At 46.8% G+C, this 19,393-nt stretch overlaps 1 protein-coding gene across 1 annotated transcript; it reads left to right on the forward strand.

The window, feature by feature from the left end:
• Window positions 1-6,329: 6,329 nt before the first annotated feature.
• Window positions 6,330-19,393, forward strand: LOC132349477 (amyloid-beta precursor protein-like). Its single transcript, XM_059897859.1, has 5 exons — window positions 6,330-6,390; window positions 6,905-7,039; window positions 10,974-11,147; window positions 11,826-11,937; window positions 19,222-19,393. The coding sequence occupies exons 2-5, from the start codon at window positions 6,946-6,948 to the stop codon at window positions 19,391-19,393; spliced, it is 552 nt and encodes a 183-aa protein (XP_059753842.1). The 5' UTR covers window positions 6,330-6,390; window positions 6,905-6,945.

Here is a 19,393-nt window from a genome sequence, read left to right on the forward strand (position 1 = left end):
TACATTTTCATGCCAATCCTTTCACTGTTTATTTCTTATCATTGCTTTTACAATTTTTTGTTTTTTAATCTATGTACAGGTTTATCTAAATGATCTTTAATTCTTAGATATATTTGTCATTTTTATTGTGATTTTCCCCTTCCTATAGATTCTTCTAGCCTCAGTTTTCATACCACCTCCTATGGAGATCTCACTTTCTCTTGGGCATCAGGTGACAGATAGCAGCATTCATCAATACAACACTGGTTTGTTCCATTGAACCAGAAGGATCCCCTCTCCCCTCTGGCTCTGCCATTCAAAACTGGTCTAGACTCTGCTCCCAAGAAACCTGTTGGCCAATTCTGCTGTCTTTGTCCTAAAACAGTCCTGCAGACACTGGGAGATGGGAATCAAGGAAGGACCCCTCTCTCCCACCAGGTGTCTTTTAGGCTCTTGGAAAACATTTGCTAAGTTTCCACCACCAGCTTCAGATACTCAAAACTGAATGTTGGGGGAAGCCCTTATTTGCAGCTCACTACATTTTATGCTGAGGCTGCTGGAATTGTTGGCACCCTCACAAGGTGCCCTCTTATCTGGTTGGAGGAAAGAATTTAGCATAAAAAGAGGAGGATGGTCAGTAGGATCAGGGCTCCCAGGTCACCCTCCCAACTTGCTTCCCCCAGTTGGGAAAGAGCTGTGGCAATCAGGTAGTGTGGAAATTTAAACAACTGAATGAGGGTGGCTGAGAGGAGGGGGTAGGAGGTAGGTGGTGGGCAGGAATCCAAGACTCATTGAGGTATTTCCCAAGATGTACCACAGCTCATTATTAGACCTTCCCAGCTGCAAGGCATTGTGGGAATGACTTGTGCATAATCTAGTGGTCCCGAGTCAAAGGGATGTCACAACTTCCTTATTAGAGCAACTTTAACGCTATTTTCATGCTCCTGGCTCCGGGAAGAAGTGAGCTGGAGGAACCTTAGGAGAGCAGAGCCTAACTGTCTCAATACAGATGAGGAAATTGAGGCAGAGAAAACTCAAAAAACAGAGGTAGTGTAATAAACCAGAACACAGGTAGAGCTGGTTCTGTTGTCCAATACCTTGTAGTCTTGGCAAATATCTCAATGTCTCTGACTTTTGCATTCCTTAATTACACAATAAGGAAAAAGGCTTATAACTGTCAATGTTTCCAACCACAGACCACTAGAAAGAGTCCACTTACAAACTGAACGAGTTGGGTTTATTACTCACTGCAGCAATGGACAATGAATGATATGGCATCTCATTAAGTGGATGTTTGAAGGACTTACCGGATGTGGGCTTCTGTAAGGTTATTTTCGGGAGAGTTTCAGGAAGCTGGCTTTGCTCAGGATGGTTGCTGTCAGGAAGTGGGGCAGTTCTATGATCAGGTGTCTTCATCTTATTCTGAAGTGAACTTTCATCTGAGAACTGAGGAGGTACAACCAACAGACTTTGCTATGAGATTGCTCACAGAGGGTGAGGAAAAGGTAGAATGAAGGACGACACTCAGCCTTCTGGGGGAAGGTAGGGGAAGCAAGTCTTTAGAAGGAAGGACAATAAATTCAGTTAGGTCAACGTTGAGTCCATGGTGCTTGCAGAACACATAGGCAAAGACGTTGAGTAGATGTTGATTCGTTCATTCACTTGTTCATGAAACGTTTATTAGGGATAAAATATGTGATGACTGAAACCTTTGATCCGACTCCATGGCTTCAAACTCTGGCTCTGCCAATTTACTAGGTGTGTGGCCTAATCAATTTGCTAGTGCTTTACATCTGTGAGCGCAGATAAATTTTGAACGGTATCCACAGAGATGGAGTCATCCTTCCATTTACATAGGAGGAACCTGAGGTTCTGAGAAGGTGGGGATTGCTGGTACCTCAGAGGGTGAATGTAGCAACGTGAATTCCCTGTCCTGATGTGCTGGTAAAAGTCACTGAGTCGATGAGAATGTCTAAGTAACTCTGAGAGAGGTAGAATTAATAATGTAAAACACCCATCACCACTGTTGACAACCTACTATGTACCAAGCTCTGCACATACATCTTCATCTCTAAACATCACAACAACCTTAATAGGCTTTTCTTCCATTTTAAAGTAATTCAATCTGAAGCTCAGAGGTTTCATCCCTTCTCCAAGGTCACATAACCAATATTGGCAGGTGCTGGGATTCAAACTCAACACCCTCTGTCTCCTATGATTTTCCTTGAAAGAGGTTTAAAAGCTGTGCCTTCAAAAGCCCCGACGATTCACCAGAGGAGACTCAAAGTTCTTCAAATAGGAAGCTCTGCTTTTCATAATTTCTTCATGCTGAGACCAAGTGGAAACAAATTTTGGTAATGAATTTTGTTCACATTTATGCCCTGAGAGCCTTACCTGTGAGTTAGAGGAGGATGATGGCTGAGTAAAGGCCACTGGATAGAAAAATGCAGAACTTGGTGGTGACCCTGGTAAAGGCAGCAGATCTTGCTGGTTATGATCAACAGAAACTGACTCTGGCTATTGGAAGCAGAGAAGGAATTTGTGACAACAGTGTGGGGATGTAGTGGGCATCCATTCTCCCTTCCTGATTGTACCCTTAAGTGAGATCCTTTTGGACTCTTCTGTTGGCAGTCATAGCACTTAATGATTTAGCTCAGCTCACAGACTGAAGGGAGTGCTGAAAGATCCCAGCTTGGAAAGGATGGTAAGCAAGGAAGAACTAAGGTCTTCCCAGGTCGCCTCTGAATGACCTCCATTTTTAGGTCTTTTGGGATTCATTGATCAAGGTTAAATTCCAGGGAGAGCATCTGATTGGCCACTCTTGGTCTGGGGGTAGGGCAGGCACTTTGATTGACAGGCAGCCCAATCCCACCAGTCCTGGGTGGAGGAAGAGTCATTCCTCAAGCAAAATCAGGCTACTGTATCAGCAAAAGGACAAAGAGACGCTAGGTGACAAAGCAACAAAATAGCCCATATACTCAGAGAGAGAAGTTTCCTTGGAGAGAAGGGAGTTTGCATGTATCCAAGAGTCCAAGAGGAGAAAGCTCCATTGTATGGTGAAAAGTACCCTGTTTGTTCCTGGGAATTTCTCAGATCTTCAATGTTCTCTTGTTTACAATCACCTTAAAGTGGGCATGTCTACAGCTGACTCATGTCTCCTCCTATTTTAACCTTTCTTTTTTCCCTTTCTATTTCCTTTCTTCCTTTTTTGATAAATATGATTTTATTCTCATGAAGTCACATCCACAATCTTTGATGCATCATCTATGTTAATATCAGATACATTTGCCTGTGTGTTGTTTGTGTGTTTGTGTATTTGTAATATTGAAATAACCGGGGCCACGACTTACAGTTTTTGGCAAGTGTCTTCTTTCTGATTTTCTGCTGTTTTTCCTCCAGCAAGTCACTTTCCCTTAGCTGAATTTCAGTTGCTTCATCTGTAAAATAGGAATAATAATACTTACTTCATAAGATGGTTAAATAAGAGCAAGCTACCTTTTACTGAAAACTTACTGTGAGCCCAGCCCAGGGGTCACAATTTTGAATTCCTTCCAGGCCAGGTGATTGATGTGGATGGAAATATTTGGAGTGGGAGTGGGGCTGGGGGGACAATAAGGCATGGTGGGGATTATGAAAACTGGAGAGAACGCTCCCCTCATGGGAAGAGAGAAGCTCTACTTAGCTTAGTTCATGGTTTTCAAAGTGTGGTCCCTTGAGCAGCGCCGTCAGCAGCCCGGGAAGCTGGTTAGATGCAGATACTTAGGTCCCACCCCTGTCCTAGTGATCAAAACTCTGGGGGTGGGATCTCAAGTGTGTTTGAACGACTGGCTAAGTGATTCTGATGCTCACTCAAGTTTGAGACCCACTGCTTTTGTTAAATTGCAGGACTGTGTTGCCAGATCATTCACTTTTTCCAACAATACTAGAAATATACTTTTATATGAAATTCCCCACTGTTAAATCCTGGCAAATGTTTCAAAATTGTAAAATGTTGTGTGGGCTAAAAATACTTATATTCTAGCCAGATTTGAACCTGTGCTTTATGCTTTTCCTTTCAACCCTTAAAATAATCCTTTAAAAAACAGTATTCATGACACCAGTTTTTTTTTTTTTTTTTAAGAAGGTTCAACTTTTTATTTATTTATTTATTTATTTAATTTTATTTTTGGCTGTGTTGGGTCTTCATTTCTGTGCGAGGGCTTTCTCCAGTTGTGGTGAGCGGGGGCCACTCTTCATTGCAGCGCGCAGGCCTCTCACTGTTGCGGCCTCTCCCGTTGTGGAGCACAGGCTCCAGACGCACAGGCTCAGTAGTTGTGGCACACGGGCTTAGTTGCTCCGCGGCATGTGGGATCTTCCCAGACCAGGGCTTGAACCCGTGTCCCCTGCATTGGCAGGCAGATTCTCAACCACTGCGCCACCAGGGAAGCCCCATGACACCAGTTTTAAGGAGGAAGACTATGTAGCTCCAAAAAGTGAGGTGCTGTGATATCACGTAGCCAGAAAGTGGACACCCAAGTCTTGGATATGAACGTACCTCTCACCGGGCACAGCGTCACAAAAAGATAAACATCTTCCTCCTGCCCCGGGTGCATTCCATCCATTTCACGAAGGGGCCTTAGATAGCATGGAATCCAAGCTTCTCATTTTTCAGAGGGAAAAACTGAGGACTAGAAGCAGAGATATGACCTAGGGTCCCACAGTGTTGGGATCATACGTCTTTATCCAGAATCCAACCCCTGTGATGTTCCCGCCTTGTGATTTCTCTGAAGATGCCCTCAGGGGCTGGGAAGGTTTGAAACTAGAGACTCAGTCACTCATGAGCAGGGAGGTGGGAGGTGGAGGGAGGACAGGCTCCTCGGATCTCCTGGGTCTGGGCGCCTCTAACCTGGACCACAGGGAGGAGGACCAGGAGAGGAGGACATTGGGAGAGAAAGACAGACAGACGAGAGGGGAGGGGGGAGAAAAGAGGAGTCTCTGCCGTTAGGGGGGGCCTCTGCTGCTCCCTGGTCTCAGATGGACAGACTGAGGCAGGAAGAGGGACAGGACCAGAGGGCCTCCTGAGCTAGAATCCCAGTTGTGCCATCTGCTGGTTATGGGCCCTGAGCAAGTCACTTCACCTCTCTGAGCCTCTGCTTTCTCGCTGGCTAAATGGGATGAGAATCCCAGATGCTGTAGGGTCGACATGAGGCTAAATGAAATCATACATGTGAAATGTCTCAGGAGAGAGTAGACCCTCCACACACAGTGGTTTGTTTTGTGAGTACCTCGCTCCCGATGCCCTTCTGTCCAGGGGCAGCTCGGTATTGGGAGCTCCTGCCCTTCTCAAGGGAAAGGGTGACTTTGTGCCAGGATGGCAGCCCCTCCCGTCCTCTGCAGCTCATCACCCAGCTCTGTGCCCCTTTGACATTTGGCTGGGCTTGCTCCTGGGGCTTCTGGACATTGAGCCAGCTCCCTTCTCCTTGACCCTGGAAGTGGAGCGCAGGGTGTGTGTGTGTGTGTGTGTGTGTGTGTGTGTGTGTGTGTGCGTGTTAGTGGAAGAATGCAAGTCTGTGTGTGGATGAGTGAGGGGGGTGGGGCTTGGTGCTACACGGTTGTAACTGGGAGTGAATGTATGGGAGTGAATATATGGGAGTGAGTGAAGAGACTGGGTGTGTAAGCCCTCACACGTGCACTATAGTTTACAGCTTACAATGCAGCAGAGTGCATGTGCACAGACTCTGAAGCCAGATCCCTGGGTTCAAATCCTCTCTCTACAAGGTATGACTTTAGGCAAATTATTTCTTGTTACCTCAGGTTCCTCCCCTGTATCATGAGGAAGTACCAACAGTTTCTCTCCCCTCTTTTAGGATTTTTGAGGATTTGATGAGTTAATGTGTATCAAGTGTTTAGGATAATGCCTGACACATAGAAGAAGCTAAGTTTTTTCTGCTGTCATTACTCATTATTATTCTTATTACAAGGACTTTGACTTTGCAGGGAGAAGGAATTTATGTCTGTTGTCTCCACTGCTCCCATAGCAACCCTGTGATGTGGGCAGCACAGATATCGGGTGACACCTGATGACAATGGGGCTCTGGGAGGTTTAAGTCCTCAGGCAGAAAGTTAGGAAAAGACAGAGCTGGTACCCAAACTGAGGTCTAAAAATGCCAAAACCACTGGGGGGGAGAGCAGGAGGAAGGGGGCTCTTGCAGGCGACCTTCCAAGCTCCCCTGAGGTCCACTCAGGCAGGCAGCTCTCCTGTTTCTGAAACCAGGTGAGGGGCGGTGGGAGGTCGTGCTGTGGTGACATGTTCAGCTCCCTGCTTCCCCTCTGCCCACACCCCTTACTCCTTTTTCTACCCAGAAAACACGGTTGCTTCCCCAGAGGACACGCCTTCCTCCAGTTCAGCTTCAGCCTCAACCGCAGTGCCAGGTAAACAGCAAGTGTCCATCCAGTTGAGAAGCTGTGGCAGCGGTTACAGGAAGGTGTCCTGCGTCACACCTGTCTTCTGAGTTAGGTAGGGGTAGGGGTGCGGGTGACAGGTATTGATGCTGAGATGGGATGACACCTGCAGGAGGTGAAAAGAAGGACCTGAGCTAACATACTTCTGATCACTTAGCTGTCCTTTAATTTGCTCTCGTTCCCCCACTGACCGTCCATCACCTGCCGTGCACTGCTCTAGGTGCTGGGATGATCCCTGAGTCAACATATTGGACAAAATTCCACCTGTGGAATCACAGTCTGTGTTTCCACGAGACCCACAGGCAGAGTCAAGTCTGAGAAGTGCTGTCACTGGGCATTTGGCCCCAGCAGGCAGAAGCAGGAAGCCTGGTTAGGTGGGGAGATTACGCAATAAACAGGACTGACCCCCAGCTCCTCCCCTTCCTCACTCCCCTCCTTATTGCCTGATCCCACCCCTCAGCTGGGTTATGAAAAGCTCTGTCAGCCCCCAGGTTTCCTCAGAAGCCCTCCTGCGAGGCCACGAACATGAGACGGCTCTGCCTCTCCGTCGCCCTTCTCGTCCTCCTGGGCACCCTGGTGGCCTGCACCCCGGGGGGTGAACACAAGAGCCATGCCAGAGGTAAGTCCCGGCTCACCTCACCTCTGCAGGCTGGGGGGAATGAGGCGAGTCCATGGGAGGGGCTGGGGAGCAGGGGTGGGGTGGGTGCTGACAGCCCTCTCTGGGTTTCTCCTGGGAAGTTGGGCAGTTTTAACTCCAGGGATATTTCATGACTCTCAATAGGAAAAAAATTAAAAGTCAAAATTTTTAAATATATATCCCGCTGACCTCTACCAGATCAGGAATCCCATCTCTGACACTCTCTATTCCTGGTCAGTGCCATGTCCCTGAACTTCACTGTAGTGTAATAAAAAGATCAATATTTGATCCTTGTCCTGGTTCCTGGAACAGACCTCCTGAAACTCCTGGAATTTACTGTCTTTTTTATGATAATGAGGTGAGTAAAGGAATGGGACCCGAGAGACCTTCAGAGTGGGGCTGGTCTCCAGAAAAACCCAATCATGTGTTTAGAGGCTAGAACTTTCATCACCCCACATCCCAGCACCTCTGGAGTGAGGGGAGGGTATTGAGATGGAGATCAGTCACCAATGGCCAATGATTCAATCAATATGTCTATTTATTGACACTTCAATAAAAATCCATAAATCTTAGGGTTCAGAGAGCTTTCGGGGTGGTGAACAGATGGAGGTGCTGTGAGGGCGGTGTGCTCCCCTAGGGCACGGAGCCTCTGCCCACCTCTCCTCCCCCTTTGCCCTACGCATCTCCTCCATTTCGCTGTCCCTGAGCTTTATCCTTTATAATAACATGAGAACGGTAAGTAAAGTGTTTTCCTGATTTCGGTCACCGCTTCTATTGGTTATTGAACATGGAGGTGGGGTCATGGAACCTATGATTTTTTAGCCAGTGGGTTACAAGTGTAACTCGGGATCACGTGGCTGGCGTTTGAAGCAAGGACAGTCTTGAGCCCTCAACCTGTGGGATCTGCACTAACTCCACGGATTTAGTGTCAGAAGTGAATTGACTTGTGGGATGCCCAGTGGATGTTTGGGGAATTGGTTAATGTTGGTAGAGACACCACATATGGTGTCAGGGAAAAACCCAGACTCACTCTTCCCTGTGATTCGGGGGCTCAGGTGAGACTCAGAGATAGGGGAGTAATGAACATGGGACACTGCACCCAGAAACTCTTACCAGTTTTCTGTATTTTCAGAATTCCTGGCAGAATCAGGTCGTTTATCAAATGGATTGTGATATGATAGTATCTTGTCCTGACCCTACGACCCACATGCCGTGTGTCCCGGGGCAAGTCATCTGCAGTTTCCTCACTGAACAGGGGAACCATGTTACATGGGTTCTTTGAACAGCTTACCAGTCATGAATTTAAAGAGTTTAATCACATTTCATGGCCAATTTTGTCCGTTTTCCACCAAGGTGGAAAAATTAATCTGAAAAACTTTCTCTACCCACCTCCTTTGGGCAAGAAAAAATATTTAGGTGTAAAATAATGATTATTCCTCTAGTATTAAAATTAATCAGAATGACATGGGACCACTGAGCAGAGCAACTGCAGGGAAAGCAAGAAACACAACGCTTGTGTGAGTTGGCTCCTGGGACCAAGGCTGATGCAATCTTAGTAAAGTCTCAAGGCCCTTTCCCTTGTCCTCTTTTGACTATTATTTTATTACCCTCTCAGGATATAGAATGTTAGAGGTAGATTGATAATTATGTAGACCTGCCCCATCATCAAGTAGACTTTGCACTAACAGGAATTCCATTATATCCATTCTATTCAGTGATTGTGCACTTGGCGTGAGCATGAAATGGGAGATTTATTCCCTTGCCATATATTTATTAAGTCCCCACAAAGCATGGTTCTTGGTGTGGGGAAAGAACTGTAGACAAAATATGGCAAAATACCTTGCCTTCTAGGAGGGAGACAGACAATAGCAAAAGCGGGGAATACTAAGCTAGGTTATGAGTGTTTTGAAGGTAGAGAGTGGTGGGGATAAAGGAGGCTGTGCTCTTTCTGTAGACTGATCAGCGAACCCCTCTGCGATGAGGAGGCACTGGAGCAGAGGCTGCAGCAAGAACATGCCTGGTGTGAACCAGCAGCAGCAATTACCAGGGTGGCTGGGGCTGAGTGGGTGGGGGTGGGGGGGACGTGGAAGGAGATGAGGCAGAGAGGCCATGGGGGCAAGTAGGACTTTATAAGAATCAGAATTTGACTCAGAGAGATGGGGAGTCACTGAGAGATTTGTCGTGGGAGCAATGGGGTAGGACTCAAGTTGTAACAGGATCCCTGCGGCTGCAGTGTGCAGAATGGCCTCTAGGGGGCGAAGGGCAGAGACAGAGAGGCCCAGGGAGCAGGCTGCTGCAGTGGTCCAGGTGAGCAATGATGGAACGTGTACCTATGTTGTTCCCTGGGTCGATGCCAGTTCTTTTGAATAACATGAATGTCTTGCTGTGTTTAGGTTTCTATGGAGGCTTCATTACCTAGTCATGATGCATTAAATCATTAGCCATTGGTGACTGTTCAACCTCCAGCTCCTCTCCAATCCCTGAGGTTTGGAGTTGGGGGACGGTGGATGGAAGGCCTTGGAGGAGAGTAGGAATGAAAGTTGCAACCTTCCTGTCAGGCAGTGGTTTCCCCTGGCAACCTGAGCCCATTCTGGGGTTACCAGGGTCTTCCCAAAAGTCACCTACATCACATAACAAAAGACACCGTTATTGCTCTCAGCATTTAAGAAATACTAAGGTTTTTAGGAACTTCCCTGGTGGTCCAGTGCATAAGACGCCGTGCTCCCAATGCAGGGGGCCCAGGTTCGATCCCTGGTTGGGGAACTAGATCCCGCATGCATGCCGCAACTAAAAGTTCGCATACCACAGCTAAGAAGTCTGCGTGCTGCAACTAAAAGATCCCGCATGCTGCAACTAAGACCCGGTGCAGCCAAAATAACTAAAGAAATATAAAACAAAACAAACAAACAAAAAATTCTTTAAAAAGAAAAAGAAATACCAAGGTTCTTAGGAACTCCGTGCCAGGAAAATGACAAAGAACAAATGTATATATTTCTTATTATAAATCACAATATGAATATAGTGTCAATATTCAATTTATACAGTCCCCATGAGGTAACAAAAGTGAACACACTGGTATGTTTTCTTCATGCCTTTCTCCATTACAGCCTGATGTCTTCACATTTTTATTAATGGTGGAAACCTTTTACCATACACATAAGTGCAGAGAATAGTATTATAAAACCCAGGTACCAGCTCCAGTAATTATTGATATATGGTGAATATTTTTTTACCTGTATCCTCCTTTTTTTGTGGTAGAGGTTTTTTTTTTTTTCCCAACTTTATTGAGATATAATTGACATGGGTAGAGTTTTTTTGTTTGTTTGTTTTTGGCTGGTTTGGGTCTTCATTGCTGCACGTGGGCTTTCTCTAGTTGCAGCGAGCAGGGGCTACTCTTCATTGCGGCGCGTGGGCTTCTCATTGCGGTGGCTTCTCTTGTTGCGGAGCACGGGCTCTAGGCACACAGGCTGCAGTAGCTGTGGCTGGCGAGCTCTAGATCTCAGGCTCAGTAGTTGTGGCGCACGGGCTTAGCTGCTCCGCCGCATGTGGGATCTTCCCAGACCAGGGCTCGAACCCGTGTCCCCTGCATTGGCAGGTGGACTCTTAGCCACTGCGCCACCAGGGAAGCCCCAACATGGGTAGTTTTTTGAAGCTAATCAAAGGCATCATACCAATTAATCTTAAATACTTCATGAAGGAGATATAAACTTTTACATGATTACCATATCATGGTCATGCCTAGCAACATTAATAATAATGTCCCAGAAAGCAGGTTGTCAATGACCTTTTCAATTTGACCAGCCCCCAGAACCCTAACATTCTCTATCGCAAACTGGTGGTTTCAGTTGTTGACCTTGTAGACCGAGCTGTGATGATGGCCCTCATAACTGACCCACAGCCCCTCCCATCCCAGCAGGTTCTCAGCCTGCCTTCTGCCTGGAGCCTCATTACACGGGTCCCTGCAAGGCCCGGAAGATCAGGTACTTCTACAACGCCAAGTCCGGGCAGTGCGAGATCTTTATATATGGCGGCTGCCGAGGGAAGAAGAACAACTTCCTGACAGCAAAGGATTGCATGAAGGCCTGCGGTGGTCATGCGGGGATCCGGGGGTAAGAAAGGGGGCAGGGCAGGGTAGGAGGGGAAGGGCTGGGGAAAGAGATGGCGCTCAGATGACACCATTCACATCTGCACAGCGTCTTTCCTCCTCGCTGCCACCCAGGAGAAGTGGCTGCAGTGTCTTGTGAAACCACACACTGAGCACATCCTCCACGGGCCAGCTTGGCAGAAGGTCACCCCTAGAAGCCCTGTCATGAGAAGCTGAGCCTCCTCACATGCTCCCCTTTTCTCAGATGGGAACACTGAGTCAGCCGCCCTACAGAGCAGGTCTGCAGAGCTCCTGAACTCCCCACCTAGGCTTGGAAACTCACTTCCTTCTTGTTGGTCATTCCGGTTCTGGAGCGGACTTTGGCTGCATATTTCTGGGAAAGTCTAGGATCTGTCAAGATGAGCGGTGTCCAGGTCTGGGGCTTCAGAGATGTCAATCAGCAAGTTCCTTTCTTTTTGCAGAGGATCTGCGAGCTGTGCTCCCCTGAAACTCTGAACTCAAAGAGGACGCACACAGGGCTGGGCTGTGGCTGCTTCTGAAACAGTTCAGTCTCCTCTGAGTCCTTCTCAACCCCACCCTCCTCAGCAGAACCCTGCCTCTTTCCTTCCCCCCATGGGTCTACTTGCTTTAGTTCTGTCTCGTCCAGTCGGCTCTAAGCACCAGGAGAACAAGTCTTCCCTTTATCCCTAGCACTTAGCACAGGGCCTGGCACGAAGGAGACAGTCCATAATTACTTGAGGAAGGAAAGAATGAATGCAGATGCACATTCCTCACAGTGGGAGAGATCTTTTCAATAAAGAAGCCCCTTTCCCTCACAGTGATGTTGCACATTTTCCTTTCTATGGCTTCAGACTGTCTGTCTTATATTCCAATAAATTCATATTCAAATTAAACTAAGTGGAGTGGACTCTGTGGTTTGCAACTAAGAACCTGAACCAATAGGGTCCATGGAAATGGTGGTCCTTCTCACTATTCTGCAGAGCAGTTGTCACCTCCCCTTTTCCTGTCCTCAGACTGGGCCCTACCAGGTATAGGAAACAAACCCATTACAGCACCGTCTACCTCTTAATGGCCACCCCAAGCTACACAAAAACCCGTGGGACAGACACCTCAACATGAAAGCTTTCGTTCCTTACTTCTTGGGCCAGGTCAAATTTGGGTGCACGTTGTTCTCCTGGACTTTCAGAAGGAGAAAAGAAGAAACATGTGGCTTAATCATCCATTTTTCTGAGGAATCCCCTTGCCTGAGGTCACATGTGGGAGGGGGCTTCTTACTTCAGTTAAAGAAGGGCAACTACCCTTTTAGTGCGCCAGGCTCTGTGTTAGCATTTTGCCTGCATTCTTCGACTAATCATCCTAAGAATCCTTCAAGGGAGGAAACGGCGACATAGCAATGTCACTTAACTGCTGTATGAGTTTCCTAACACAGGAGGTCCAAGCTCTCCCAGGTAGAGTGACTTTGACAATGTTTTCATGCTCCTGCCTCTGGGAAGATGTGGGATGGAGGCACCTTTGGAGAACAGAGAGTATCTGGTTCACTACAGATGAGCAAATTGAGTCACGGGGACCACAACAAGTGTAGTATTTAAATAAACAAAGATACAGATTTGTGCTGGTTCTGTTACTCACTTCTTTGTAGTCTTGGGCAAATTTCTCAACATCTCTGAGCTTTACATTCTTTAATTTTAAAATAAGGATAATGCTTGTACTTGCTAATGTCTCTAGCCAGAGACCACTAAAATCACTCCCGTTCCTAGTTGAACTAGTTGGGTTTATTACTCACTGCAGCAAGGAAGAGCAATCACCTTGGAAAACAATATGGTATCTTATTAAGAGAATGTTAGAAAGAACTTACAGGACGTGGGCTTGTGTTGGGTGATTTTGGGGAGGGTTTCAGGAAGCTGGCTTTCCTCTGGATGAATGCTGTCAGGAAGTGGGGCAGTTCTCCGAATGGGTATCTTTATCTTAACTCTAAGAAGGGAAGACTAGATAGAAGTTAGAGCTGTATTTGGTAAAGCAGCATCAGTTACTCATATGAGGCAGAATAGGGGGATGCTTGGTCATTTGGGTGGCTTGTGTAATTTAGCTGGTTTTGTCTGTGTTTAAACATGATTACAGAGTGTCCTATTTTTGTCATGATATATCATGGTCCCAGAATGGCCTTGTTTGATGTTGATGTCTTGTGAAATATTTACATTCATCAGGAGAACTTAAGGCCAGTGATGGTGCCAGGTCAGCCCCCGAATCAGAGTTTGCTTTTCTCCTTCTCTATCAATCTCAGAGAACTATGATGAGAATTAAGAGGATGTGATATTTGTAAAATGCTTTGCACAAGTGTTGAGACTAAGGCCTCAATGAATGACTGTTCTGATAACAATAATAGTAGTAAATAAGTTGCAAATTGTAACAAATAATTTATTTAATATATTAATAATTATTATTTTATAACAGTGTAATGGAAAAGGACTTATTACTAATTAGAGGAATTTGACTTCAGTAGGTGTGGATATTGCTGTGTGATCTTGGGAAAGTCCCTTCACCTCTCTGAGCCACAGTTTCTTTCTTTGCAAAATAGGATGCTGGTATCTGCCTTAAGAAAAACACGGGTATTTTGGGAACTACATTCATTATGGTGCTGAAGTTCTTTGAACACTTCTGACCAACCCACTTTTTTTTTTTAATTTAAGTATAATTGATTTACAATGTTGTGCCAGTCTCTGCTGTGCAGCAAAGTGACTCAGTTATACACACATAGACATTCTTTTTTTATATTCTTTTCCATTATGGGTTATCACAGGATATAATATAGTTCCCTGTGCTATACAGTAGGACCTTGTTGTTTATCCATTCTAAATGTAATAGTTTGCATCTACCAACCCCAAACTCCCAGTCTATCCCTCTCCTTCCCCGCCAACCCCTTAGCAACTACAAGTCTGTTCTCTCTATGAGTCTGTTTCTGTTTTGTAGATAGGTTCATTTGTGTCATATTTTAGATTCCACATATAAGTGATATCATAGGGTATTTGTCTTTCTCTTTCTGACTTACTTCACTTAGTATGATAATCTCTAGGTCCATCCATGTTGTTGCAAATGCCATTATTTCATTCTTTTTATGGCTGAGTAATATTCCATTGTATATATGTACCACATCTTCTTTATCCATTCATCTGTCAATGGACATTTAGGTTGTTTCCATGTTTTGGCTATTGTGAACAGTGCTGCTATGAACATAGGTGCACGTGTATTTTTTTTTAAGCCTTTTTGGCTATAGTCTTTTCTCTTTTTTGATAAATTTATTTATTTTTGGCTGTGTTGGGTCTTCGTTGCTGCACGCGGGCTTTCTCTAGTTGCAGGGAGCAGGGGCTACTCTTCGTTGTGACGTGCAGGCTTCTCATTACAGTGGCTTCTCTTATTGTGGAGCACGGGCTCTAGGCGCGTGGGCTTCAGTAGTTGTGGCTCGCGGGCTCTAGAGCGCAGGCTCAGTAGTTGTGGCGCACAGGCTTAGTTGCTCCATGGCATGTGGGATCTTCCCGGACCAGGGATCGAACCCGTGTCCCCTGCATTGGCAGGCGGATTCTTAACCTCTGCGCCACCAGGAAAGTCCCTGCATGTATCTTTTTGAATTACAGTTTTATCTGGGTATATTCCCAGGAGTGGGATCGCTGGGTCGTATGGTAATTCTATTTTTAGTTTTTTAAGGAACCTCCATACTTTTTTCCGCAGTGGCTGCACCAACTTACATTCCCACCAACAGTGTAGGGGGGTTCCCTTTTCTCCACACCCTCTCCAGCATTTGTTATTTGTAGACTTTTTAATGAAGGCCATTTGGACCTGTGTGAGGTGGCACCTCATTGTAGTTTTGATTTGTATTTACAAAGATGCAAGCCTTTGTTTGTGGCATCATTTGCAAATATTTTCTCCCACTCTGTAGGTTGTCTGTTCAGTTTTTTTTTTTTTTTTTATGGTTTCCTTTGCTGTGCAAAAACTTGTAAGTTTGATCAGGTCCCATTTGTTTATTTTTGTTTTTATTTCTATTGCCTTGGGAGACTGACCTAAGAAAACGTTTGTACGATTTATGTCAGAGAATGTTTTGCTTATGCTCTCTTCTAGGAGTTTTGTGGTATCATGTCTTATGTTTAACTCTTTAAGCCATTTTGAGTTTATTTTTGTGCATGCAGACCAACCCACTTTTTTTTTAAACATCTTCATTGGAGTATAATTGCTTTACAATGCTGTGTTCGTTTCTGCTGTATAACAAAGTGAATCAGCTATATGTATACATATATCCCCATATCCCCTCCCTCTTGCGTCTCCCTCCCACCCTCTCTATCCCACCCCTCTGAGACGAAGTGAGAGAGTGGCATGGACATATATACACTACCAAATGTAAAATAGGTAGGTAGTGGGAAGCAGCTGCATAGCACAGGGAGATCAGCTCAGTGCTTTGTGACCAACCCATTTTTAAAAGTACATGGAGTATTAGTTTCCTTCGTTCCCGGCTGCTTTTAGATTTTTTTTTTTGGATGCAGACCATTTTTAAAGTCTTTATTGAATTTGTTACAGTATTGCTTCTGTTTTATGTTTTGGTTTTTCGGCCCCGAGGCATGTGGGATGTTAGCTTCCCAACCAGGGATCAAACCCGCACCCCCTGCATTGAAAGGCAAAGTCTTAACCATTGGACCACCAGGGAAGCCCCCCTGGCTGCTTTTAAAGTGTGCTGTCCACTGCATTAAAAAAAAAGAACAAATAGAATTTGGGGGGATGTGACCTTTCATAAGCCCCCTCAGGAAATTCCTCAGTGCCCAAGGAGTGTCACTGTTTCCTGAAATGGTCCCTTTCTTCCTCAGAGGTCACCTAAAGCCCTTTTGCTTCAGTGATAGGTCTCACCCAGTTCCAGTTCCTTGCCCACCTCATCCCACCCTTTATTTGACGCTCTGGTGTCTCAGAAATGTAGGTGGGATTGGGGGCTTCTGCTGATTCTCTTTGGGATCAGGTCACTTGTTCTTCAGCCATTAGGAACCACGCTTTAAGGAAGGCCCTGCCTGCCCCCTGGAGGCAGCATGAGGAAGTGCGACCTCTACCTGAAGCTGCGCACACCCCCTTCCCTGTGAGGCAGGAATATTGAAGTCTTTTGGTAGCTGCCTTTAAAAGCTGTTGTTGTTGTGTGTACACGATGTGGGTTTATAAATCATAGGTTAACATGAATAATTAACTTATAATATTTATTCAGCTACTGAAGTACACAAAGCTGACTCAGTCTCTTCTCTCCTGTAGTCCATTTTCCAGCAAGAAATTCTGAGATAATGTACAAATAAGAAATGTGGTCACGGGACTTCCCTGGTGGCGCAGTGGTTAAGAATCCGCCTGCCACTAGAAAAATGGTACAGATGAACCGGTTTGCAGGGCAGAAATAGAGACACAGATGTAGAGAACAAACGTATGGACACCAAGGGGGGAAGTGGCGGGGAAGGGGTGGTGGTGGGATGAACTGGGAGATTGAGATTGACATATATACACTAATATGTATAAAATGGATAACTAATAAGAACCTGCTGTATAAAAAATAAATAAAATATAATTCAAAAATTAAAAAAAAAAAAAAAAAGAATCCGCCTGCCAATGCAGGGGACACGGGTTTGAGCCCTGGTCTGGGAACTAAGATCCCACATGCCATGGAGCAACCAAGCCCGTGTGCCACAACTACTGAGCCCACGCGTCTAGAGCTCGTGCTCCACGACAAGAGAAGCCACCGCAATGAGAAGCCCGCACACCGCAACGAAGAGTAGCCCCCGCTTGCCGCAACTAGAGAAAGCCCGTGTGCAGCAAAGAAGACCCAACCCAGCCAAAAATAAATTAATTAATTAATTTTAAAAAAAGAAAGAAATGTGATCACTTTATTGAGAAGGAAGCACAGGGTGTGAAGAGAGGGTTAGCAGAGGACTGGACAAGTGTGGAGATGGTGGGAGTTGGATGGAGGGATGCCCTGAGGAAGTGAACTTTCAACTGAGGCCTGAGGGAAGAGCAAGAGTCCTGAGAAGAAGGTGGGGAAAGTGTTCTCAGCAAATGGAAAAGCAAGAGATGGATGAGGAGGAGGAGAAGGTGTGTGAGAATGAGTGGGAGGATGGGACGAGATGGTACTGGGTATAAACATGGGGACCAGACCTGAGGAGCCTTGTGAGACGAGCTAAGAGTTTGGGGCTTTATCCGAAGCCAGAAGAAGGACCTGGACATCTTAGGAGACTCTGGTGGAGGATGGAGAGGAGGGGCGGGGCCGAGGCAGTGGGTTCGTGACAAGTGTCCAGAGGGCACACGGGAGGGGCCTGGACTCAGCAGAGAGCAGAGGCTGCAGAGGAGACAGTGAGGAGGAACAACCAACAGGCTTTGCTACGAGATTGTTCCTGGGGGTGAGGAAAGGGAAGAAGCACGGACAGCAGGCAGCTTCCTGGGAGAAGGGAGGCGAAGCAAGTCCTTGCGGGAAGGGCAAAGAGTTCAGTTTGGTCAATGTTGAGTCCATGGCGCCTGTAAAACACTTAGGCAAAAACTTTCTCCTCCATCCGTGTGCCCTGCCCCATACCCTTGGCTTCAGAAAATCCACATTCTGGTAAAAGAGATCAAGTCAGCAGGGGAGCCCCAGAGTGCTGGGGAGGGGTGAGGCCGGGCAGTTTCCTGGCTTGGGGAGCTGGCTAGGTGCCAGAAGAAATCCGTGGGCAGCAGTGTCCAAAGCTGAAGTTCCAGTAGGCAGCTGGGTCCACAGGCTAAGACCATTTGCTCATCAAAGTGTCCTCTGCTGCCCTAGACTGAGTTCCAGGAGCCGCCCTGGGCTGCGCCCCTACCTGGCTCCTGCGACATGGCTGTTGACTGTTCCCTGTGCCCAGAGTAAACAGCCCTGGCCCCTCCCAACCAAGACCTGTCTCCAGTCCCCAGGCTGAACATGGGAATTGGGGAGGCATTCTCAGCCTCTTTCCCCCGGGACCCATCTGCGGGGACAGTGGCTGGATGTACGTCTGTCGCCAGCTCCTACTCACCTGTCATCCCAGTGGTCACTGCCCCCGATCCCTTCTGCCCTCCAGCAGCAAAGACCTACTGAGGCTTACAGACTTTAGATTTTGGTTTTTGTCTGTTTGTTTGTAATCTTTATTTATTTATTTATTTTGGCTGAGCCGGGTCTTAGTTGCAGCATTCAAACTCTTAGTTGCGGCATGTGGGATTTAGTGCCCCGACCAGGGATCAAACCCGGGCCCCCTGCACTGGGAGCGCGGAGTCTTACCCACTGGACCACCAGGGAAGTCCCGAGACCTCAGATTTTTGGGTCAGAAAGGAAGTTGGAAGGCACTTCTTGCTGGGTAACTGTGTTTTGGCCTTTACCAGCCTGCACGTTAAAGCTTGGTGTATACTCATCAGTCTCCTTACTAACAGTATACACCATTTTTGGACCACTCACACATCTTTTTTCTTTTTAAAAAAAAATATTTTATTTATTTATTTGGTTGAGCCGGGTCTTAGTTGCAGCAGGCGGACTCCTTTGTTGTGGCTCGCCAGCTCCTTAGTTATGGCATATGAATTCTTAGTTGTGGCATGAGTGTGGGATCCAGTTCCCTGACCAAGGATTGAACCCGGGCCCCCTGCATTGGGAGCTCAGAGTCTTAACCGCTGCGCCACCCAGGGAAATGCACCACTCACCCATCTTTGGAGGTGACAACGTGGCAGCTCAGAACAAGGAAGTGATTCATTCAAGGTCCCTCAGCCGGGAGGTGGTGGAGGTGGGAGACAAACCCAGACCCTTCCCTCCAAGGCCAGTGTCGAGGGCTCCTTTCGTTACTTTCTCTACACCAACTGTGCACCCTAGATGTGTCACGAAGAAGACACCTGGGCAATATATATGATGGAAGGGAAAAAACAAGGGCTTGGTGGGATAGAGACCTGGGATCAAACCTTTTCTCTACAGCTTCAAATGGGACTTGGGTAGGACCTTCCCACGGGACCTCTCAGTCTTGGCATGGGAACCCCGGAGTCCTGGATCTAGCCTTTGGCCTCCTGCTGCCCTGCCCACGGGCCCCAGGAGGGAGGTGGGGAAGGAGGAGTGGACAAGGGTCCAGCTGCAGCTGGTCGAGCTGCACCCGGTCAGGAAGCAGCTTAGGTTCCTGGTTCCCACTGGGGCCAGGGTGACACCTGATCCCCGGGGACTGGGAAATGGCAAAGGTGGCAGCCGGCCCGCCTGCCTTGTCCGCTGA

The sequence above is a fragment of the Balaenoptera ricei genome, chromosome 15 (assembly GCF_028023285.1).
Source record: "Balaenoptera ricei isolate mBalRic1 chromosome 15, mBalRic1.hap2, whole genome shotgun sequence".
In the NCBI taxonomy this organism is placed as follows: domain Eukaryota; kingdom Metazoa; phylum Chordata; class Mammalia; order Artiodactyla; family Balaenopteridae; genus Balaenoptera; species Balaenoptera ricei.

What these genes read in the sequence shown, in the direction of transcription:
- LOC132349477 (XM_059897859.1), top strand. Translation starts at nt 6,946, where the DNA reads ATGAGACGGCTCTGCCTCTCCGTCGCCCTTCTCGTCCTCCTGGGCACC. An exon ending in ACACAAGAGCCATGCCAGAG is followed by an intron (nt 7,040 to 10,973) that starts GTAAGTCCCGGC and finishes CCATCCCAGCAG; the next exon opens with GTTCTCAGCCTGCCTTCTGC. An exon ending in GCAGATGCACATTCCTCACA is followed by an intron (nt 11,938 to 19,221) that starts GTGGGAGAGATC and finishes CACGGGCCCCAG; the next exon opens with GAGGGAGGTGGGGAAGGAGG.